Source organism: Myzus persicae, unplaced genomic scaffold, assembly GCF_001856785.1.
Source record: "Myzus persicae strain clone G006 unplaced genomic scaffold, MPER_G0061.0, whole genome shotgun sequence".
Taxonomy (NCBI): Eukaryota; Metazoa; Arthropoda; class Insecta; order Hemiptera; family Aphididae; genus Myzus; species Myzus persicae.
The window spans coordinates 717,069-744,352 of record NW_019104155.1 but is presented as its reverse complement, the minus strand read 5'-3'; the positions used below and the strand labels follow the sequence as shown (position 1 = coordinate 744,352).

The 27,284-nt window shown below is 30.6% G+C and overlaps 1 protein-coding gene across 1 annotated transcript in view; it reads left to right on the top strand.

Moving 5' to 3' along the window:
- The window catches only part of LOC111039345 (Kv channel-interacting protein 1-like), a 110,116-nt gene that overhangs the window by 20,250 nt on the left and 62,582 nt on the right, over positions 1 to 27,284 (top strand). Inside the window, exons 2-4 of the mRNA XM_022322823.1 lie at positions 11,759 to 12,452; positions 15,772 to 15,963; positions 16,047 to 16,120. Coding sequence (XP_022178515.1) covers positions 12,089 to 12,452; positions 15,772 to 15,963; positions 16,047 to 16,120 — 630 coding nt within the window. The 5' untranslated portion in view covers positions 11,759 to 12,088. The remainder of the gene's footprint in view (positions 1 to 11,758; positions 12,453 to 15,771; positions 15,964 to 16,046; positions 16,121 to 27,284) is intronic.

Here is a 27,284-nt window from a genome sequence, read left to right as displayed (position 1 = left end):
AATTTACCGACGGAGGGTGCGATTCTCGACTGATACCACGTCATGCCGTACAAGTGGAGAGTGATATGTTTATAATTTTTTTTCTCATAAATCGGTCTGAGGCGTGTTTTGAAAAATAGAAATCCTTTTAGTTGATGCGTTTTCGGGGTGATTTCACAGAAAAATAACAAAACAAACAAATCGTGTTTCGCATAGCAAATGACACGTTTAAAAAATATTTTTCCGGGAAAAAAAGTAGTGGAAAAAATGTTTATTTCGGAATTGTAGTTAAAATGAATTATGACCGATTACGCGATAAATCTAACGTGTTGATATTATCATAACGCTTTGAATTAAAAACCAGAGCGTGACTAATTGTGAAAAACCACCAGACTACTGGGGTGTTCAATTTTGTTGATTTTTTTTTCGTTTATTATTAAACGCGGGATATATAATAATATTATTATAACTCGCTTTTTTTGTACACCGTCCGGTCGGACAATAAGTCGATATCATATAGCGGTGTGCCAAACACCAATAGTATATTATTGTATTCAAATTCGAAACGTTATTCACAGGAATGGCAAAAAAGGAAGTCGACCATATCTCGTGTGGTATTTATTGGTCGTTAAATTTAGACACTCCGACCCCGTCCAGCGGTCCAGGGCTGGATTAAACGGCGCAAGTTTTTTTAATAGCACAGGCAATTTTTCTATATTATAAATCACTGGAATAAACCAAAAATATTTGCAATGTACTAGAATAATATATTTCATTAGAAGTAGAATCCCGTGTATAGTAAACAACAATCGATTATAATAATACACCTATAGCAAATATATTATAATATAAATATAAATATATAAATATAATAAATATGTATATAACCTTCTGTTATTAAGTAACATTACTATTATGATTATTTTTAGTGTTTTACCCATACAAAAAAAAATCAACATCTAGATACGAATAAAAGTAATGCATTTGAGAATATTTTAATACAACAACGACCTCTGCAGACTTATGATTGTCTTAATATAAGTTAACCTGCAGTATAATAGTACCCGTCACTCACAACATTTTTTCAAACATTTCGTCTGACTGGACATAATATGTATGTCTTATTCACTTTCGTTTTAAATTCTAGTCATTATTGTATGGTAGTCAATCAAATATTAGAAGTCAAAAACATTATTATAGTGATTTCCATCATTTTAGATTTATGTACATATTTGCCTATTTATAGTTATCCACACAGTATTGTTTTTAAGAATTCTCAACATAAAATCAGAATATGACAATCAGCCTTCGGCATCTATATAGGCAAACTTAAAGCCACCGAGAGAGTGTAATTTAAACTATCCGAAGTCATTTCACCAATATCAGATATAGTAATCATATCAATGATATTATAATATTATTTAATGTAAATACACGATTTGTCACTTCAAGTTTTTTTTGTGCTTACGGTATTACGAATTGATCGAATCGCACGATTCAGATGTATGCTTAACTATAGAAGTCGACAACAACGTTTGGCGAGTTTCTATATTTTCACATTGATTAAACGTATTTTGAAAAAGCATTTCACATAAATAAGTAATGTGCAACAACGACAGTAATTCTAATAAATAATAATGCTTTTCACGATAAGCCAGTGAACACAGTGTCGATCGGGCAACCGACTAGAAATCTGTTGAACGTGTGCTTAAAAACGTCTGTTCCAATGAATCATTCATCACTTGGAAGCCTCAAAAATTGATTTTGCAGTCTTTTGTGTAAATGGATTTCGTTATGAATGTGCCAGTTATTTCCGATGGGCCTTTAATCCATAAGTTTTATTCTTTTTCCGCTGAAAACATTCTATATTAGTTGAGAATTCAGTTGAAAGAGGCGATATTTAATCCTATATAAATGATGGTTTCTGTAAATTTTTTTCAGATTTATCAAATAATTTTTCGTTGGCTCTTTGTGTCAAAACACGCTAAGTGAGAAATTAGTCTCTATGCGAAAAAACTAGGCCTTTTGCATCGGGGCAATCTGTTTGGAAATAATTAGTTTTTATTCAACTGGCCATCTTATTTTCTGGCATATTATAAAAATAGATTAATTAATCTTAATAAAATAAGTCATGTTAAAAGGTATTATGGGGTATTTAATAAAAAACAAATAATACAAATTCTCTTTTTTTTATATTAATTAATATTAAATGAAAAAATGAATTAGAGCCAGGTTGCATAACAAATTGATTAATTTAATGGAGTACTAAAATTGAATGGACCATTCTTATAGCTTACTATGGATTTATTAAATGTTTTGTGATTGTTTATGCATATTAAAAATTAAGTATACGAAAAAATAATGTATTATATTCTGTGTAATTACTAATTTTTATGATTATTCTATAATTAATTTAGTTACTGGGCTAACCGTGGTTTACTTCTACGCATTAAGCCTGTTTTTAAACCGACCGATTGGATAAAAAAACTAATTATTCAACTAATTATTCAACAAATTATAGTGCCTTGTCTTTTTGCAGAGAAACGAATTTCTCATATAGCCTACGACATATACATTTTTAAAACCATTAGCTTTGAGTGTTTAGACTTCAGTTTGGAATTTAAACTAATTAAAATAATTTTATAGCACAGAAAATTAAATAAAAATGTATGAATCGCGTAAATAATTCGTTTCACAATACTAAATAAACCAAAACATTTTTCCCACTAAATTTATAACGAGATTTACATTTTAAATTTATGTAGGTGCTATCGATCGTAGACTATTCAGTATTATAAAATACTGATAACTGAGCTAAAATTTCTATTCGGATGGCACCTACACAGTTTACCAGTTACACCAATGTTTCCGCAATTAAATTTACGCAGTGGTGAATGCCAAGAGAGCTGTTTTTCCCACTCATACTTAGCAACTGTTATATACAATTTGCTGTCGTTCTGTAATTTAGTTGAGATGTTTCCTGAAAAAAGTATACAAATCCCACTAGAATAATTTTAACTATTATAATTGGACTTATCCTCGTTCAAACACGTCAGCCACTCTTTGTCCCGGAACGGTGTAAGTGAACTTTCATTGTCTGCTGGACTTGTTGTAAAGATATTTTTCATTTTCAATTTCTCATGAAAAAATAAATATATAACACAGATATTATAAAAAAAACGTATATATAGAAGGTTTTGAATATATTCAAATCGATGGACGGGTTTTCTTTTATGCGCAACACGTTAATTAATAAGATAGTTGATTTGGTGGCTTCGAATATGTTTTTGTTTTTACTTCAGATTACATTTTTTTTATCTTGAAAAAAAATACTCCCTATTTACATTTATATTTTACACAAGATATTAATTAGTGGTGGAATGATGTAGCGATTTCGCCGGTTTAAGTACATCATTCGACCGAACTTAAACATTTCAAACAACAACAACAACAACAACAACAACAACAAATAACATCTTCGGTCACACAATACCGTGTTTCACACATACACACGCACCCCCCCCCCCCACACACACACACACAATACATACCAATTACTTATCTTATCAACAGCAACAAAACCCATTTCTGTATAATCTTCGTTTTGTTTTTGTCAATTCTTTTGTCATCTAAAATGCGACGGATACCACCGTTGCTTTACAATATTTCATACTCTCCTATCTACAATCTTATATAAACTGTAAAATGAATAAGCATTTTGCTCTGTATAAATACAACACTAAGTTGCCCATCCCTTCTATTAGTTTTTTCCTAGAGGTGTTCTTCTGAGATCTTTTTTATGCAGCGACATAATTCTTTTTTATACTTCATTGTAAAAAATTAATAATAAATAATAAATCAGGAAACAATGTATGTATTAACTAATACTAGTAGACACTTAAAAATAAATAACAAGATATTTTAAGGTAAGTGAAATTGGTACCCTCAATTTGAGCTATCGACGTCAAACCAGTTTCAATATTTTTCAACTAATTCGCAAGAATTTGTAACGCCAATTTAAAAATTTTCAAAGACACCCATTTTCCAAAACCACTGGCCGAGGGGCCACTAGTACAAATATAATTTTCATAACTCTATTTTACACCTATATATTACCTGCTCACTGATCATACACTCATACACAATATACCAGGCATATATTAGCAGATACGCAATACAGTACATGAGTGTGTGACAGTACAATGATTGCAGCTCGGACCGTTGAACTAATAACCTAATAAATATAAGTGTGCGTATTTGTTATACCAATTTGATTTATTCATGGTGGATTGAAAGAAGAGAATAAGTTTTAGAGGTAAAACTATTTTTTTCCCCTCATACTTCAAGTAAAATATCTTAAACTCTAGAGCTTCCCGCAGCGCGTTGCACGAGAAGCTCGATGGCTATCGTTTCTAGCGTCGTCTATGGTTCCAGTAGTATAACAATCAGTTGATAAAATTGATAGTCTGAAATTATTGGTTTTAGAATCAAATTGGCAAACACGAATAATGCTCGTATTAAAAAAAAAAATACTTTCAACCGATTGTCAACTGACGACCGTGTGTGCTATATGATCTCGTATTTCAGCTACACATTAATTTTCATATTTTAACTCGCTGTTTTTCCATAAGTTACAGAAAGTTTACAGTTGCAAGTACTACGATGCTCATGTTATAATTTATTTATAACATATTTACATATTTTATTGCATAGAAGAATGGTTTTATACTATGAATGTTAAAGCTTAAAATGTAAGGCAAGTAAGTTATTATTATTATTTTTAAAAGTATTTATTCCCGTTTAAAATATGATTCAGGTCATTTTCTCGAAAAATAACGAATGAATTTTTATTTTCTATTGGTGAAAAAAAACAATTTGCAGGACATTTTTGATTAAGCTGGATGATACTCTCGATATAATAATATATGTGTATGTGAAATACAACTTTAAACATGTCATGAAAAACAATGACTATTCTCGACACACACAATGCATAATATTAATTATTTATCAAAATAGTTTAAAAACTATTAAAAAATTATGTTATTTTTGTATGGACGAAAATTCACAGACATACTTATTATGAACAAAATTAAGTATTTATTATTTTAATTTTTTTTTTTTTGATGGTTTGTAATCATCTACATCATTGCTGGGTTGCTCACAGCTCATAATATATTGTTTTATCGTTTTTCAACATGTAAACGTCACTCGTTCACTCGTGTAAATGTTACTAATTCTCGAGGATGCTGAAAGACAAAAGAAATCTAGTCTCTTCGTTTGTGTGCAGACAAAACAGAAGTGCGTGTGTATTGAATAATTAAATAACCAAACAATCTTGTAATAAATTTGTCAACCCTTCCGTTTTATGTACGCATGTAAAAGGTGTGCGGCGTGTGTAGATTTCGTCTCGTCCTACGAGAGACCATTTAGGATTCGGTACACCTTAAAACGTAAGCTCACGGGGCAGCTAGTTACCCTTTGGCTGTAAACGGTTCAGGTCAAGTCAGTTTACACGTGCGCACGCCTTATGATTATTTTGGCCTTTACAGTCAAAGTCTTACAAAACAAATGTTCCACTAGGACTGCTTACGTGACAAATTCAACTCATAAATATAATGTCACGAAAGCTTAAGTGCGGTAGGAATAAATATTATGTTTCTTAAATTCGTTCAAAATAATAATTGTTTTTTTTATTTTTCAAATCGTCGACTTAAATTAATTTGTAAGCTACAGTTTAGATTTAAGAACATAAGATTGTTGTACACAACACTTTCTAAATTGTATTCAACTTGGGAAAATACTTTAATTAAAATATAAAAATACATTGGCTTCAAACAACGACCTCTTCTAGCATAAACCCAAAGTTCTAACAAATTAGACCAAGAGGATTGTTTCGTTTAAGTCATACAAATAATTATAAGCTTGAATAACTCACAAATATAATAGTGAATTATTTAAATAAAGAAATACAAGTACGAGTTGGATAATAGGTACATACGAGTCCGTAATATAGAAATGATATAGTGTTATTATTAAGATGAAAGATAGAAATAGAAACCTTGACTAATTTAGTGTACATTTTCGTTTGTTGCTTAAGTTATAAAGTAGGTTTCTACCGAAAAGAAGCTTCATGTAATTTTGTTTTACTTTAGTAATGGTAATGAACAATGATACTGAAATTTTTATTTCGGATAATAGTAAGTTGACGAAAACGTCATTTTATTTTTGAACAAAAATGACTAAGGTCCAGGTCCCAAGATATCGATTTGTTGTGATAGTAAACATGAAATCGATGATAAATCATCGCATTTGAAGTATGGTTAAGAGCGAAACTTGGTCAAAACTGCAGTTGCTTATAATTTGAACATTGTTTGTAATTTTCCGTGAGCCTTTCCTCTCGTTTATAGAGAAACTTACTGAGAAAACCAAAAATTGTACTTTTAAAAATATACTCGAGATACAATGTACAAAACATCACGAATGTACTACATGGCCTACATAAAATTCTTTGGACACTACTTTTAATTAAAAAAGTATTCAATGTGACGATAATAATAGTAATAACTGGTCGATAAAATAAAAAAGGACCACTAGAATTTATATTGAATTAGTAAAAATTTTTATTGTCGTAGAAATTTTATCGCGTACATTAAAAATAGAATTATTAATGTAATGACACATATTAACATTAAACATGCGATACGGGGGCTTCAAAATGTATGTTTTATCTATAATTTTATACAAACTGTTTATTTTTTATAGTCGGAGACGTTTAGTTACAGAGGTATTACAGCATTTTATATCAACATTTGTATAATTTAGACATAATGTGTAAATGCTTTAGTTAAGGCTAAATGCAAAATAAATAAAACCAAAAAGTTATTTTACTGTAAAGAGTACTGTGGATGTTTATATCTATACTGTATAGTAGTTTATTTAGGCACTACTAAATTTTTGCAATCTATTTAGACAAACACTCATGATGCATTAAAAAAAAAATATATATAATAATTCTAAATTTTATAATAATTGGGGAAGTCGCTATGCCGTAGGTATATAATTGGTGTCGATTTTCGGGCAGATTACTGTAATGGATATGTTAAATTTTAATTCAATCGTAAATCAGATCGTGTATCAGCTAGCCTATATGTCTAAAAAATACATTTTTCAGATTCAGATGAATTCACTTGCACAACTTTGAAATTAATAGCCACATAAAAAATTTTGAAATGGTTCAAAGGTCAATTTTTTAATTATCGTTTTTGTTGTTTGTTGAAATTTATTTTGTTGAAAACTGGTTTTGCTCAAACATACCGGTATTTTTGGGTAATTATTTTGTTGGTATTTTGGTAGATTTAAAAAAACACTGGTAACTTTTTACTTTTAACTCCCACTGTAACATCTAAATCCAATTTGCTACCAGAAACCCCTTACAATAAAAAATTGAAGAATATTAACTACTCCAAAAACTGTTCACGAAAAAAATTCCTTATTGTAAAACCAATACGTTCATCTCTCCGTTCAGAATATAAAATATCAATATAATAATATTTAAATGCAAAACTCTTTATATTTAACTTATAACCGTCTTCTAAAATATTTGATATTTTTAAAGTTTTTCCATACAAATAATAGTATTGTAATATACCAATAATTGCTATTACTTATTACCAATGAGTTTGCAGAGAATTATATTATCAATTCACCAATACCCAGTTACCACTTCCCTGAATCTTTAAAATAACTTTCGCCTAATGCCTAGTAGATAAGTTAAATGGCGAGTTAAAGTAAACCAAACAAAATTTATACACACTTTACCTTCAGCTTTCGTCTTGCTCAATGTCCTGAAGTTTTCTTAGCTGGTATCCTCTCCCATCTTCCCATTCAGATAAGTATCTATTGTTAACTTATGACTAGCATCTCATCAGAATATCATACATGAGAAAAAAAAACTCGCCTTAAATGCGCTTCTCCGGCTGCTTGCGAATTAATATCTAATAAACATATTAAATTTAATACAAAATTACTTATATATAAGTCCTTAATTAAGCCAATGTGAACATATGGTTTCCAACACTCTAGGTTAATTCTAAAAAATCCAACCTTAACAAAAATAAAACATTTGAAAACCAAATCCTACTCGCAATCAATAATGCCCCTTATAATATTTAAAAATCTGTTCTACCCTAAGATGGTTAGGTTAGGTAGAATTAAAATTCAATGATGAAGAAGCTAAATCGTACTATAAAGATTTTTTTTGTAACACACTACCCTCCCATCTGAACCTCCTGATCTAGACACTAGAACAATCTCTGGAAATCCCCCACGGCGTCTGAAAAGAAATTTGTGCAGAGACCTTCTGAATTTTAATTACCTTGAATGAGAGAAAAATATGTAGATATTTATTTGTGAATAAAATATAGTGTTATTACTGGATAGCTTTTCTCCTAACATTTTTATTTTTAATTCATGTTTTTATTCTTGTAGGCTGTAACATATATTATTATTGTGCCTTAGAGCGCAGATCGTACATTTCTAAATAATTTTAAAAAACTTATTACAAATTTATACAATTTATACAAATCAAAATACTATGCTAACAGTTTAAAATGTTTAAATAAATATTATCATATGTACAAAACTATAACCTTTTTTTTGTAAAATATGTTTTCACGGTAATAATAAAATTCAATTAATTTTGTTTTTAATTACATTCATCTCTTTATGACATTTTCAAATGCATTGCGTAAAAGGGATTGTACAAAGTTATAACAGTAAAACCATTATATTATGTAATCACTTTATTGTTTGATGAGTAAATTATGTTTAGAGAAGAAATCGTAATGTGTATAGTGTACGCACACAAATAAGTTTCAATATAAAACGTTAAGAATGTCTAAAATAATATATCATTCTGAGTTTTGATGAAAAAAAAGTGATTCGATATGACTCATCCATCTATCTATAAGATAAAGATAATTTTACTGCAGTGTCGTAAATATTATTAATTGGTTTTTAATAGTTTTAATATTGTTATAATAGTTTGTTCACATTACGACTAATCGTGTTTTGTACTTTTTATACGAATATAATTTCCATTTTGTATTTTACGTATATGTATATACTAGCTTTGGTAAGTATGTGTAATTTCTAAAAGAAAGTAACTTTGATAACAAGATGCCTTGCATCATGATAAAGAAAAAAAACAGATTAGCCGTAATGTGTCTTTTTTTCTTTTAATTCAAAAACTTATCTTCAAGAGTTATGTGGCTATAATTATAATTGTTGAACTGTTTGGACGCTACAATGATTAATGCATGTTGTTTTCACGTGAAAAAATGAGTAAAAATACACGGTGAAACTCGTGGATAAAATAAATATCGCTTGTACGTGTACCGCGTAAGAAAATCAAAAACATAAAAATTCTAGTTTTCTCCAAACGGTTGGCTCTTTTAAAAATATATATTTCTCATACTTACTCCTTCTAAACATTTTCAAGCAGGCCAATCTCGAAGCATTATTATAATTTAATACGCATTCACGTTGCCATTCATTTGGATGTACCTACATTAATAGTACATATAGATATTAACTGTGTACTTGAGATCGTGCTTAAATTAGTTTTGAATGGTTAAAGTTTTCGTTAGTAAGTTAATACGTTTTATAGTCTCGTACAAGTTTTAAGCGTTGTCATAACCAAAAAAAGGCACACTATCACATCATATTTTAATTATCGGCGGCGTTTTGATGTACGAAAAAACCATAGTTTTGAATGTGAACGCACCCGCATACACAAACACACACACACACACACACACACATACACATACACAAATGTATTAAGACTTATATCAATTCAATTTCATTTTTACCGAGTAAATGAGTTTAGATTGTCTTATATCGTCCGAGACTGTGTGAATTTAATGTGGACCATTATTACGGTAAAATCATGTCTGTTTCAAATAATAAATGTTTTTCGCATATTTTAGTGTCTATCTATAGATTTAATCCTTCTTTAACAAGACGTTAAGACGACATTTAAAGATGATAATATTGCGTTGGGTGAAACCAATAATACGTATAGGTACATCAAATGGTAATTTGCTTTGGCAATTCGTACTTCACTTAAAAAACTACGAATGAAATTTAAAGGAACCAATAATATTGTTGTTTGATATCAGTTACTCGTTCTATAAAGCATGACGTAGATTAGTGTAAGACTTGAGTCCGGGCAATTAAACAAGGACATTCAGTCGGAATAATATGATGGATTTGATTGGCATATTGGATTTTTCTATTGCTTATGAAAAAATAAATTAACCTACTCTGGACTGTAGTTTCTTTTTTTGGGTCGACTATCGTAACCTCCTTTATCTGAGATTTATTGATTTGTTACTGCAATCTGAAAGTGGTTCCGGGTTTGTGATACTGAACAATGTAATATTCAATTTAATGTGTATGTGTCACATGAAATGTATATGCTGTATATGCAATAAAAGGGTGTATGCATTGTTTCCTCAAAAAATAAAATTGGTTTTCGTTTTCGCCAAATGTACGGACACCAGTGCAGGTCTTCTACTATTTTTTCTATTCGACATTCGTTAACTATTTTAGTGGTTTTTATTCTTTAATAGCTCTTTGTGTAACTAAAACAATAGTTAGTCATAATATAATTGAAACTTGGAAGAACTCAAATACTGGCTTATTACCTACCTAGTGTAATATTTTTGACATTTTGTGTAATAATAATAATAATAATTATTGTTAACACTTTTGACTAGCCACTAGGTCACTAAGACTAGATATAAATGTCTTGTTATTACTGAAATTAGGTACTTACATTCTATTATAATTTCAAGGTTAAAAATATTTTTGGAAATTTTGATTGCTGAAGGTAGGTTTATCAGTGACAAGATCACTATTATAATATATTAAGACGACTACGTATCGTTCAATATTTAGCTTTAAGTGCTACCCATAATAATATAGTAACATTAGAGGCAAAGCAAATCATATATTGTTAACATTTATATTTCATAATTTGAGCTGTAAAATTAAGAAATTTGATTTTATTGATGAGATACGAGTTCCAATTAAGTATTACAGTTCAATAAATAAAATTTTATTTCGCATATTTTAGAATTTTAGACTTTTGTATACAACTCTTTATTCAGTGTACCTACCCTTTATTGTTTTTATTGTTTATTTGTGGAAACGATTATTTACGAATAATTGTGAGTTTTATACAAATGTATTTAATACAATTTTGAAGCTAATCTATATTTTTTTATTACTTTTAAAATAAACATTTTTATATTCTACGCATATTATTTATTAGCAGATACTATATAGTATATATTTCGCGGTTTTTATTTAGTCCATTAAATGCACAGCCCCGTAGGACGTTGGCCATAAAGTTATATCGGACGTGACTTATATAGTCGCCTGTCGGGTGCTCGCCTCGTGTTAGATAGCTGGACGTTTTCGGGGGACATCATAATTTAATCCAAAGAAAGTAAAGTAAAAAAAAAAAAAAAAAAATGGAGAACTAATTCAACTCCCTATAAAAAATAAAAGTTCTATCTTCGGGCCAGATAAAGTTTGTCAGCGGTTCTCCATTTGGTGGATTTGAACACGATACGTCACTACCCCTATATGATATACATTCAATCGCACGGTGTTATTATTATTATTGAACGATTACAATATTATAACAACAATAATATTACAGTATGATGTGTTTATTATTATCAATTTATTATCGTCTTATAATTAGCATTGACACGGACACGGAGTGACGGACACTGCGCCGGACCGGTGCGCGCGGGGCGGCGTGTAACACGTGGTTTTATTAAATCAGTCGCTGCAGTAGCGCCCCACCCCCGCGCACGGCCTACACACGGGAACACGACGACGACGGCGGGAGCGGGGGTCGGATCCGTCGGATACACGACGGCGGGCGGCCGCGCGGCGACGGTGCAGCCCGGCGTGAAAGACGATCGGCTTCGAGGACTTGGAGTGGCCGGACGTGTTCGACGATCGGTACTACGATGACGACGTGGACACGCGCTTGGCGCGGCCGCAGCCGCTACGGGCGGCCGCTGCCATGGTGAACAGTGGTGCCGGCCGCACCGCTCTCGCTGGCACCGGGCACTACCATCACCACCACCACCATCACCACCTGCAGTCGCAGCCGACCGCCAACTACCTGCACCATCACCACTACCTGCACCACTACCACCACAACAGCGTGTACTACCGCGGCCGCGCGCACCCGCAGCGCCGGCACAACATTCACCACCACCTCGCGGACAAAACGTCCTACTATCACCACAACCATCACCACCAGCGGGGCCAGTCACCGTCGTCGCCGCAAACACCGCCGTCGCCGTCCACGTCCACCCGGCCGCTGTACAGGCGGGTGTACAACTTCATCCGGCAGGCGTGGACCGGCGTCAAGTTCTCATTAGGTCAGTCGGTCGGTCGGTTGGTGGGTCGTCGCCCGACCCTCGCCACCCACCAAACCAATCAATACCCATCCACCATCGCCGACCAGCAGGTCGACGCATGTATACGCTTAAGCCGCGGATTCACAGCTACGTCGTCTGTCGTATCGCGTGTCTTTACATTTGGTATAATGGTCGGCCTTGGTAACCGTGGTATCATTCACTGACTGTGATCTACCGGGAAATTTTCAGAGTTCGGTTGACCACGTATTTTGGACACGACGGACGGACGGCGTATCTGTGAGCCAGGCTGTAGTCTGCTTTCTCGCCGGAAGACTCCGATTTTCAGATTTCCGCCTCAAGTGTTTTCCCTAGTCGGTTGGCTTGATGAAAAATATATGTCCTCTAACCGTTCCTTGACCGACCAAATGTATCTTTCCCTGCACGTACTCCAACATCCACCGTTTGCATGCTGTGGACTTTCCAAATTAAGTGACTCCAAGTATTCACATGATTTTACCTTGCAATGCTCCGAGTATTTTTTACTAGGAACCATACCTTAGATACAGAACTTTTATATCAGAAATAAAATCCAATGAAATCACTACCGAGAAAAAATTTCTTTATAGTACACTGTACACTTTCAAAAAGCCAAACTTTTGTATTGTCTTATATTTTATTGGAAACATTCCAATGTAAATAAATGTAGTGTTAAAATAACTAAATTATTCCAAAAAAAAACCCTCATAGTAATATTATATTATACTAAGTAATTATAATTCAACTAATTTAATGTAATTATAATTTTCTTTTTTAATATTATCATAATCAGTTAATTTACCTGTTGTTGTTTTTGAATTCGAAACTTAATTATTTATAAGTACGGTGCGAGGTGCTCCAAACTTGGTTTACTAAAATGTTTCATTAACAAACAACAAAAATATTTAAACCCAATGTTACCTAACTAATAATAAGCTCTTCTTAGTTTTAAACTGTTTAATTTTTTTTTTTTACTTGTGTAACAAGTTCTACCTTGCATTTGCATGTGATACAATATTACCATATAAGTTTAAGATCGCTTCATTTAACCTTAAAATGAAATTACAAAACTATTATGTATAGACGTGAAACTTAAGAAAAAGAGAGATTAATTTTAAGTTTTTATAATATCAACTAATTACAGTGCTATTACGTAGTTTAGTTTTCTCGAGTAAAAATGACTTGAGTCTGCAGTAGACATCTGTACAAAGTTATCAACACGTAATTTACTGATTTTAGTATTTTACACACACATCGACTAAATACGCACCAATTAAGGCAATATAAATCATAATTATTTTCTAAGCGAATACTCAGGATATTTTACTAATCTGCTGAACGACAAAAAACTCAAGTTTTCGACTATGGATTTCTTTTCTTTTCATCTTCCTGTTTACTTTTTCTAATATTGTTTTTCGCTAACATCTCAAATGTCGTACTACTTATTTCAATAGATTACTGGTAGACCAAGTTCGTTCATATTCTAAGTACCGTATAATATCATATAATAATATATACTCCCACGGAGCCATTATCGAAAGGAGTGCTTTTGATGAGTTTATTTTAACTCAATTGTCCTACGTAGGTAATCCTAATGGGATATCCGAAGAGTATAATATTATGACATTTAAACCACATCAATCGACGTCCGGAAGATCCACGATACTCATTACATGCGATGTGCGTGAGTGTATCTGTGGCTTGTAATTATAATTGGTTTTGTAATAAAATATTCAATATCGCCTTTGACGTGAAAAGTTGTCCTATGTTCGACGATTTTGTGGTTTCAATTCGAGTCTATATTGTATAGTAGATGGCCTATTATAGTAATACTAAAGCACATTTATAGACGAAAGTATGTCAGTTTATAAATACTATCGTTCTGATAAAACCACGAAATATGATTTTTTTTTTTCATTTACGGTCGTCATATTTTTGTTATTTTTTATTATTATTGCTGTTGTTACCATTAGAAGGTGCACAGTGCACCGACGTTTTAGGACATTTTAGAATAGTTGCATACGCCATACAGTTTAATTTATAAGTTATTTTTGGTATATAACGCCCACTGATTGTTTCACCAATAAGTGTATATACCTAATGCAAATTATAAAGTATAGCATAATAGTTTCCTATATTATTTCAGCTGGTTGACATATTATTTTGTTGTGTTGAATATGGTCATTAATGTTTTTCAACTGTTAATAATGCAATTAAAATGGCACGTATAGTTACAGCTGTATTCCGTTAAATATTTGTAGCGTGTTGTTTATCCACAACACGTTAAAATTAAATTAAGCTGATAAACAAACCGAGAACGTATAAACTGCAACTCACTATTTTATACCAAATAATAATAGTAATAATAATAATAAATAAAAAAATAACCATTCATGATTTTTACGACCACTCGTTTAGACTATAATATTTGTTCAGGGTTTGTATAATATTACGACCGTAATAACTCTGACCAATACCGTTTAAACTCATAAAATAAAAAAGGTACACATTTAAATCGTGAAAATATCAAACTAAGCCATTCGCCATGAAAATACATTAATAAACATACATAATATTATATTATATCGATTGATTTGAATACTTCTGAAGTCCATCTATTCGTTTCCGTTCATAATATTGTATGATAAAAATAAACACTTATATTAAAACCGACATTTCTATAACTTCTTGCAGCAGCTAAGCAGGGGCTTACTAGAGCAAATTAAGTTTTTATGCTTTGGCACACTTCAAAACCACCGAACGGTGCTGGCCCATTACGTGGATTGTTTGGTTACTATAATTTAAAGGACGCAGACGCAGCGAAATCACAATAAGTTCATTTTCCGATACCGCGTAAGATTTTCTTTTTTTTTTTGTTCATCTTTCTTTTTTCACCTAACCGAATATCGCAGCGATGCAAAAAAACTAAAAAAAAAAAAAACAACTTAAACATAAGTCGCTATAGGGCCGGGATCGTTGATCAGCACCAGGTCGAGTCGGGTACGCCTCCCACTTTTTTCAACATTATAGACCGTTAAGTATTGTAGTAATTTGTGTACGGGCGTCTCGGAACGACGGTAAGGTCAAGTGTCAATTTATAATAAAATGCACTGTTTCAGCATGTTTTACACCGCTTTTAGTTCACGTCGAAATTATTACCGTTTTAGCTTGCACGGCATAAATTATATTCGCTGTATAAAATAACACACAATATTGTTCCGCAAATGGAAAATCGGTCGGCCATGATTTTCCCGCCGATAATATTAATATATTTTATTAATTATGATGACGTTTTCCCCTTTAGATTCCGAATTTGACGATTTGGAAACACCGCCCAGGTACAGACCCGAAAGCGTACAGTACTTTTGCCGGACGACGGGTTTCACGGAATCGGAAATCAAAAAAATTTACCGCAATTTCAAGACGGAATGCCCGACTGGACTCATCAAGGAAGATGCGTTCCGTGGCATTTACTCGCAGTTTTTCCCTCAAGGAGGTAACGTCCCACGAAAAAAACCAAATACACTACACTGTAATTTTCACTGATTTTTCTTATTTGTATTTGTTATTTTATCGCAGCCAATATAAGTCAATACGCTCACTATGTCTTTCAATCGCTGGACCACGAAAGAAACGGCATCCTGAACTTTGAGGTGAGTACGAAAAATCACATTAATTTTTCAATCATTTAGAGGTACAACTATTCACTAGACAGACAAGTACATCTGACAAAATATACTAACATTTGAAACAAGTGTTTTGATTTATCTTAAAAAGTATGGTTTAGTTAAGGGCGATCACCTTCACTGTGTTTAAATTGTTTGAAACATATTTTAAAAATGTTATCTTTTGCCACGATTCTGATAACGCATATAGGTAAAGTATTTTTTTTTTACACATGAGATGTCCTCATGTTCATAACGATTAATCATTACCCATAGTTTATAATCATATTGAGAAAAATGTTCTACTTAATGTATTTTTCAACACACCCTAAAAGATAAGTTGATTTTTAACAATACATATCAAATTTAATACCGTTTTGTTAAAAATATATGTTATTTATCTTGAATATTTGATTTATTCGAAAATAGATGCTGATGTATTTATTGGTTTTACATTACATCAATATATTTACAAAGTATATTGTATAGTAGGTACTAGGTATTATAGTACTAATTAAATGCAATTTTAGTAATTCCATAAAATTAAAATTTGCATCGCATATTTTGAAGTTAATTAAACTTGAAATTACGTCACTTTTAAGCAATTATAAAATTTATACGGGTTCTAATTTAATAAAGTTGACTTTGGAAATACTCTCTAATTAGGTACTGTATTGTAGTCAAATGTACGATAAATGGCAAAGGGTGGCTTGAAAGCCTTGTTTAAGTATATATTATTATTAAACATGTAAAAAGATTGTTTTTATTTTAATTAACATTTTTATTACGGCTAGTAAAAAATGGAAAATCAATTCCGATAAAATGCCACTAGCCTGACTTCGATATCGACTATGGTCAGGATTTAGTTTCACCGAAATTACATTTTGAGTAGATTAATTTGACGACATATGGCATATTATCAATTATGAGCTATTCCATGATTTGAAAACGATTGTTCATCGCACTTCAAAAAACGAAGTAAAGGGTGAATGGATTTTATATGTAATGACTGTAAATTCATCCTTTATTTTTCACTCTTTATTTTATTTTTATTGTTTTTTCCAACTGATTGAAAAAAAAAACAATAATGAGTTTTTTTTCAATTTTGACATCAAAACACAATCTACATATAATTTCCACTAGATTGGTTTTGTATCATAAAAAGTGTCTGAAACACTGATACAATCGTTGTTCCTCAACATAGTATGTTTATTGAGAAATACAACTTTATTATTATATACCAATCACTTTTTCGTTAAACTAGAAATGTTAAGCATATAATATAATTATAGTATATTCCTATTTTTAAATTTTTAAATATATTTGATGATATAATAATATGTGATTATCACTATTATCAATGCCCAAAATTACTTAACATTTTGATTAATAAATTATTTTATTATGTTGTAACTTAATGTAACATAAATTAAATTACACTACCACAATGAGATAATTTGAAAAACTCAAAAATTAAAACTACAATTTTCCAAGTGGATGAATCACATATGATTTTGAGGATTGAACTTGTTTTACTAATGCATTTTAATATCAATGACTATCTATACTACAAACAGTACAAACGTCTATGGTAATTTACTTGATATTATATGATTACTCAGCTTAGTTAAAAATGTTGTTAAGTTTTCAAGAACACTTTAAAATAAATTAGTTCCTAAGTATATATCACAATCTTCAGTTTATAAAATATCTCAAGTTAATATACAAAATTAAATAAAAAAATATGATAAGACTTAAAATCGACTTATAAGTTGGGCTTTTTTTTTATAGCACCGATTTTAGTGTCGGTGGAGAAAACGCATACTAAAATTATGAGATCCAGTTAAAAGGAGGTAAGAGATTATGCGGCGGCAAAGCAGATTTTGTTTGGCGAGTTTTGATTGGATGATAAAAACTATAGTGGATTTTAGCTCTTCCTTGCGTTCTTACGTATAACATTTTTCATCTTGGTATGGATAATAATTTAATGGAGTTATTTATTGAGCGTATGGCGCGTACAGTGGTATAACATTCTTTAAAAATATTTTAAAAAAATTTAATTAATTTTTTAAATTCATATTTGAAACTGTTATCCTTACAATTGTTGAAATGACTTTGATCGTCGGATTACATATCTTTAAATTGGTTTTTCTATTCCGCCTAGGATGATCGTTATTCCATCTCCCCTGTTTAGAATAAGAGGAAAATTCCATTTTTTAAATGACAGGATTCATGATATTTAATTTTTGTGTGAGTGATACTTTATTGTAATTATTTTGACATGTGCCCTTAGTTTATGGTTGTTAGTGTGTGTACCTTTTTGGTAGTTATTGGGTTTATTTGTATGCGTTGTTGAGATGTGGTGGATTCATTTGAATTTTGTAGTTTATTAACATTATAAAATACAACTGTATTTGATTTTTAACGATTTGCATTAATTTTTTACAAACACTTACCGTTAGCCTGATTCAGTTCAAAAACAGTAAATTCTATGCGCGTATAGGTTTTTGAGAACATTCGTCAATGGTCTTTCCAAAATAATTTAAGAAACTTTAGAATCCATGGAAGTTATCAGCTGAAAAATATTTAGCTAAAGTCTTAAGTTTAAGAGATACGAGGCACGTTTAATGTGGTTTGTATATAATCGTTAATGTATAGGTACATTAGATTAAACTAATTTGGTAGTTAGGTGTATTGGGCTAATGTGCATTAAATATTTATGCGATTAGTGAAATCAAATTAATTTCAATAGGCATTAACAATTGTATATTTGAATTTAAACAAAATTACAAATAAAAATAAAAAAGCTTTCAAATTAATATTTAAATACATTTTCGTTTAAATCAAAACTATTTCCAGTGAAGTTTTATTCATTCATAAATTTAAAAAAATAAACAATCATTCGCAATATGACAATTGTATGAAACAGTTTTAGTAGCTTATTATTGGTTATTTTCGGTAGAGTATTTGAGTTAATAACTAATATTAGTTGAATTAATAAACAAAATCAAAATACTTAATAGACAAGATTTATTTTTCAATCATTATTTAGACTTAGATTCAAATTTAATATTTTACTTATTTTTATTAGAGATTTATAAATAATGAAATACGAAGCACGTTGCACATACATAGTAAACTATTCGAACCAAAAGTTTTGAACGAGTTTATGAAAAATATTAATGTTCCATTAACCAAATATAGTGAAGAAAAGTACAACGTCAAAAGATTAAATATTTACCTTTTCCATTATGTTGTTGACTACAAAGGATTTTTTTTATAAGAGCATAAAAAAATCTAGATTTCTCCTTTTCGAAGCGACACTACGAAATAATGTTTATTTCAATCTGAACAGAAAATTTTAATTTTTTATTAATCTTGCAAGCAACTCTTTTGAAAATATTTTATCACCATATTGATGTATTATGGATACGTACCTACAAAAATCAGTGAAATAAAAATATTTTAAAAATTCCGTTGTGATTACAGGTTAGATACAATTCGTTATTATAATTATTGATAATTTGTGTTTAGGGCAGCATGAAAATAACTTTCCTTCGATGTATGGCTATATAGTTTTTGTATTATGTTAATATATGGGTTCTCGTAAAATTTTGAAAAATAATTGAATAGTCAGTAGGATATTGGAATGCATATTTTTTCGGACTAATAACTACATTGGCAGTATATTTTCCAAATATTTTCAAAGTCTGATTGGTTCAAGTGGATTTTCAATATACCTATATTAAATTCCATCATTAATATCGTTTACTTAGTATGTGTGTATTGGGTAATTAATGTTTAAATAATCATTTTATGAATATGGCAAAACAATAATATGCGTAACAGTTATTATTTTAATTTATATTTAATAAACGTGTTGCCATAGGTATCCTCCAAAATACGAATTATAGAGGGAACAAAATACGGTTGTATATAGAACATAAATACATTTATCATCGATTATTTCGTCATTTACTTTATTATTAACTCGAATCCTCTGCAGTCTACACTCTCCAGAATAGTTTCTTGGCACCTTCCGATATTGGTAAATGTATATTATTATTCCGAGAAACCAACATTTGTTTCAATTAGTATAATTGAGTAGGTAGTATGGTACCAACATATAAACATATATTATGTGACAATAGTATACCAACAATATTGAAATGTATAATATTATGGTACAGTGTAGGTAACATAACACTGAACGTTTATTTCTACCAAAGTTTCGACAGTATACCTAAAATATGTACAATGTACATAAATAATAATATGATCTAGTCTAATGAACAACCGGTGGAAACGAAACAATCAAAAACCGAAAATATCTCAGTGTCGTCGCAGTATACACAAATATTTTTCATTGCTATGCGTGCGAATTTCGATTGATCGAAACTGGCGGGACTCTCTAAATTATTATTTTGGTATACACATTGAGGCGGGAAACATAAAAACAAAAGTAACGAAAAACGGAGTCGTCCTATTAGTATTTCATTTACAAGGTTTCGTTTTTTTCCGTAGTCTCGCCACCCCCGAGCATAACTACTGTCTCCCCTTTCCGTGTGGCGTGCATTCGAAAGCACCGGTGCAGCTAACCTGTTACCTATGTTCAATGTTTTTTTAAAGCACGTTTTTAAACATTGAGCCGTTAAAAAAAATTTACTTCCGATCATTATTTTTTTTTTTTTTATTTAGAAATACGCCTCAACTGCCAGGGTTATTGGCGTTTAAGATATATATGTTACAATTTTATTATAATTTACTTAATGATACTAGAGCATAAAGAAGAAGAAAAAAAAGAAAAGAAAAGTATATAAGATAATTATATGATATAAATAATATAATAATATTAATTGTATGTGGTATTTTAGAATTTGTGTTATATTTTTTGCAGAAGGTTTGTTCGTTTGAGAAGTTCTAGGATGTTCTTTCCGTGTTTGGTGCTAGTATTTCACAAAGGTTGTTGGGGAGCATGAGTTTGTCTCTGGCATCTTTTGTGAGGAGGCATTCTGTTAGCAGGTGTTTGACAGTAGTCACGGTGTTGCATTCCGATCATTATTGTTATTATTATAAGTGACAGTTTTTTCCGTCTAATATATTATAATAACTACATGCAGACTATTTACATACTAGTTGGTTTTAATGACCAATTACGTCCAAAATCTAATGTGTACTTAATTTGCTATTGCAGCGTTTAAAAATGTAACTATAAAAATTGAATAACTTTTTTACAAAAAACTATTCACATGAATATAGTAGGTATATACCAAATAAAATGGTTTAAATCGATGTATATCATATCCACACAAATGTAATTATACAGAGTTTTTAATGTGTCGTATTCTGTCAATTTTTTAGCCAGTTTTTTATGTATCTATTGGATAGTTAAAAAAATGGAAGTTGCCGATTATTGCTCCGGAGCCTTCAGTTATTGACACCTGTGCATTACGGCCCCTTGCCCGTAATGAAGTGCACTCCTGAAGAGTCCGGATAATATTATAGGGATTACCTGATCCACAAATTCCGTCGCGTCACCTAATGCGCAACAAGTCGATTCTCGACCTTTTATGCGGTATTATATAATATTATTACGAGCATATTATCGTATGAATAATATAAAAGTACATCAGTATAGCCACGTATATACATTTTTCACCCTTTCGCGCGGAGTTTTTGGATAAAACTCCATGATGAGTGTTGCCGTATACACGCATTACACTATATCGCATTATTATTATACAGGTACGATTCTTATTTTCGAAAATCCGACTCGGCCATTAGTCCCCACGATCTCGGTGTAAATAGACGCTCATCGGAGTTCAGTCATCCCTAACACCGGCGGATGGAACGGACACGAAACCCATTAGCCGAAAACCGCTTGTATACGCAGAATATTATATATATATATATACCTATATATTATATACATATTACACTCATATAGAAATAATGCAGCAGGCGAGTACTAAGCTCGTATCGAGTTAACTTTTCAATCGAGTCCTTATTATCCAGTGCATTATACTACATTATGTACAGGGTGAATCACCAAGTATGCTCCGCCTTATTTTTTTCACATTTAGTAATAAATTCCTACAAATTATGATTTATGGAATTTTAAAGTATATTTAAATGACATATTTTAAAAATTTGTGAAATCTCTGGTGATACACACTTTCGTTTTTTTAAAAGAGAACCGCTCTTCTCTTCCCTCTTTGAGTGGTCAATTTTTTTTGGAAATTATGACGTATCTAGTTCGAATTTAAACGAGTATGGTTCCTCAGTTATTAAAATGTTTGTTATAGAAAGGATAGTAGTATAACCTTTGAAAATAGTGGAACAAAAATAAAAAAAAACTAGATGTAGTATTGACACTAGTTTTTATTAAACTCGATCGATATTTTTACAACCATATTTTAATGTGTAGATGTATTAAGTAACATTTATGAAAAATTTACATTTTCAATTCTTCATCGCCTTCATATCTTTCTGGTTCATTAACATAGACTTATTAAATTTAGTGCGCAGAGTTAAATAACTCAAAAATTACTAGTACATTTTATTTTGATTCGTTAGCATACACGTTTAGAAAAATAATCCATAAAATAATTAACAGTGAAAAAAGGGAGATATCTTTTGAAAAAACAAAAGTCAGCTACACCACAGGACTTTTCTAATTATCGTACAAATATCTCGACACTTTGAAAATATAATCTTTAAGTATATTTCAAAATTCCAAAATTCAGGTTTTGAATAACTGCATTATTGAAGGGAAAATGTAGTGATTATACTTGGTGAATCACCCTGTAGGTTAGGTTAAGCGTACACGCGTCATAGTAACTATATACGTTAGTGAGTGTGTTTCTGTGTGTGGGTATAGTTGAGTGTATAATATTACTATTTATTATGTATGTATAAGGACGGCATTATACCTATAAGCTCTACACCATTCGATTAAATTATGTTTCGTTCATCAAGCGAAATAAGGGTTCGAAGGACATTATGCTGGGATTCGTCCTCATATAAAATATGCTGTTTTTATAATTTTTCCTCTCCGTATTATGGTTTCTTTATTGTCGTAATATTGTTGTAATATTTACACACGCTACTGCAATAATTGTACCTGTCAAGAGAACTATCAGGGACAGGCCAATACGCACGCACGGCGGTCTTGTCTGTCCATACTCCTGAGTTTATGTTTTACTATTTCTGGAAGAAGCAAGTAACTAAGCACAACTTAACAAAAGTATAAATATTTATAAATCAAATATAGGTAAAATATAAATTACAACTTTATTACTGACTTTTTATTTTTCATTTTATAAATATTTGAATAAATATAAATATTTTTTTAACTTCTGTTTAGTTATATAAAACTATTATGCTACTAATAGTTATAGTATTTATTGTTATTCAAATCAAAATTTTACAAACATACATGTTTTTGAACTTCTTTGCCTTCAAAACATAGGTTTTAATTATTTGGTTGTTTCTATCACAAAATGCTTTTGAGAGTAGGAATACCATTTAAACATATACCTATTTAGTTGGTATCTTTATTTATATTTATGTTTGAACAGGAATAATCTATTAAATATTATTGATTTATGTGACTCAAAAAATAATAAAATACTGATTAAATTAAATGTATACAAAAGTTTGACGTACAGTACAGTATCAGCCTTTTACGCCATCCATAACAACTGTGCAGTGTATGTCTACCTATTATCATATCAGATAATTAAAAAAAAGTCGAGCCTAAATTCCAAGTATATTAACTTGAGTAAGAACAAATAGTGAACCTATAACAATTTATAGGTATTAAACAACCTTAAAAGTTGATAAGTGCATAAGAGGTGCTGTTCCACAATATTCACAGACGCATATATTAAATTGATAAAAATAATATTAAACTACGTTGAAAAATTATCTTTTTTTTTATACAAAATTGTATTGTATTATATAAACATGTCATAAAATTATAATTTTTTTAGAAGCATTCAATTTAAAAACATTTCATATTATATTAATACAACAAAAATATTCAAAATTATTTTTTCTTATTTTCTATGGCCTAAGTCCTTTGTTTGGCTACCACTTAATCCATGTATTTCGCTCAATCCAAACAATGCCGAAATACCTCTTTTTCCCGATCTGTCCGGATTAAGCGGAGAATACTGGATTTCATAAATTATAAGAATATGGTATTGAAAATTAAAAATTAAACTCAAATCGTTGCAGATTAAAAGAGAAAAAAAAATCGTATTTCGTAAACAACTTGTTTCACTTAATGGTATTAAGGCTGTAATTTCACAGGATGATATTATGTATATTATAATATTGTTGTAGGAAATACTCACGGCAGTATGAGGGACAGAACACGGTAATGTGAATAATACCCATGAATCTATAATATATAAATGAATGAACGTTTAATCAATGTACCTAATGAGAGTTCACATTAGGTACCTCGGCATAAATATATACAGATTATAGAAACTTTGAGGTTACCGGTCGATTGACAAGGACTCCCGAGCTAGGATATGGAAACATGATACTTATATAATATGCGTACATCCAGAAAAGTATTATTAAGGTTCGCATAATATAACAGTGAGTAATTTAGCGTAAGAGGCAAATAATTCATATATACTCGTTACTCATATATGCACATAGTATTGTGTTTACATCGATTCTTCATCTGAACACAGATCACAGTCTACATTGTCTGCATTGTCCTAACCTAACGTATATTAAATTCTACTCTGATAAAAAATCTAAATACATGGCGCAAATAACGGGGATTCATTGTATTATTACAACAACAACAAATGTATATAACTCGTCAACGTAACATGTTGTAATAGTATATTGGATATAGTGCAGCAATTAGTCGCTCCGCTATGAGTTTCAACGAGCGGTTTAATTTTTTAGAGGCAAGGTTTAGTGAATAATTGTAGAATATTTGAATCCATTGTATAATTATATCGTCCATCTTTAGTCAGTTGTTTTAATTTATGTATATAATTTAATATTATGTTGGATAAACAATAAAATATTTTTAATACTTTAAACCAACTTCATGTTTCACCACTATAGAGTTATTTTCAATCTTGTGCTTTTGTATTTAGAAGTTTTCTAGGTTAGGTGATTTATACCACACACCGTTTACCGGTGTTTTTTTAAAATATATGAATTGATGTATAAATAATACCTATTTGTATTTATTTTGGAATACATTATTTTATATTTTATCTCTTTTTCTACAGAATCCTAACGCTGGGACTATTGTACTTTATCATATTGTAGTTTTAATATTATAATACTATGTGTGTAGACTGTGGATGGAAGCTCTTTTGTTTATTTCAATAAGTAAATGTTGACAACTTTGCAATATTAATATTATTTTAATAAAATCATACTTTTCGTGTCAGAGTTAAAAGCACTCATAAATATTGTATAAAATATTAATAGACTTTGGTTGCACACTGTAGAACGTATTACGATATTTTAATGAACATGTAAATGTAATATTTACACTTAAAAACTGTCGACCCATCAACAATTCTTTAGTCTTTAGTTAATAATACTTATTATATGTCGTTAAGTTACATATATAAAATATAAAGAATTCATTCTACAGGGACCAATGTAGCTACGAAATTAGCTATACTCGAAGATTGGATGTTTTGAAATTAAATTTTTACGATATTAAAAAAGTAAAAATGAAATACAACATGTCAATAGTTTTGAATTTTCATAAAGATTCAGAAGCAACAGTCTGGACAATATTTACGTACAACAGGTCATTTTATTTCAAATTTTTAGTCGCTTTGGCGAAAATAAAGTGTAGAAAACATATTGTGAATGTAGAGAAGAATAAGGAGGATCTTGTAGTACGTACCCGCGTTATTTTAACAAACCAGGCTACCTTCAGATTGGCTCATATTCCTTAACAAAAAGGTATGCTAGATACTATTATTATTCGTGCTGGAGTCATGTGGGTTTTTAAATAAGATTAAATTTAAAATAGTTTGTTGAAATAACTTTGATTCGCGTGAGGATTGAACGGATATGCGATGAGTCATCGTTCAAGAACCGAGACTGTTACCGAGCAAAAATTACGTCGTCGTCGTGGGTCATAATAAGTTCGAGTATACCATAATTATGAGGTGCCGTGAACCATTACATAAGCTTGTTAATTGTTCCTATTGAGTTGGATCGAAGTCGCTGTGGCACAGCGGTTGTATGTTAGTAGCGCAGTACCCACCCCTCTCCCTATTAATCCGGCATAGGGTCGGTCGTTTAAACAACTTATAAATAATATTAAGCACGTCGAAAGCTGTATGCGCAAACGACGTCATATAAAATTATTATTATTAATATTATTATAATATTGTTTAAACTTGAAAACGGTAAATACAATCGCCGTTTTGAATGAATACACTATTTATGTAAATATCTATTTACCAACCATGGTTTTAATATTATATTATGCATATAGCAACTAAAATGTATAATATAATATAGTTGGCCCAATACTCTTGAGCAAAACTTCTAAAAGTTATGCGATCGATATTTTATACATAATATATACTTATAAATATATACATTCATATATTTTCCATTTGCATGGGTAAATTTTCGTGTTTTGTATATGTGAATTTTTCTTGTAACATCAATAGATCGTATATTATACACTCACATCACTTCGTCAAACGCCGCACAAGAGTACAAATCCATGTTTAGCCGTCGTACCGTGAAATGATGAAATTCCTTTCATTTCGTTTTCTCATTGGCACGTATAATACTATTGGTTGTGTTTCATTTGGTGGCAGATTTATTATGTTATTATTATTATTATAACGCATACTATAATAGTACATACATTTTACATGTAATAATATTACGCGGTACTCAGAACCATGTTTTTCAATTTCGAGATGTTTTGAATATTTCAACTTAATGCTAAATTATTTGTTAGCAAATTATAAACAATTTTAAACACATTTTATATTTTTAGTCATACATCCAAATTACATTTGATTCTCTTTGTTTGCCTTACTACTTTTTTTTTTTATCATTATCGTTAATGGTTCAAGAATTTTGTGTATAAGATCATTGTTTCTTCTTCGATCTCAGTGAGATCATT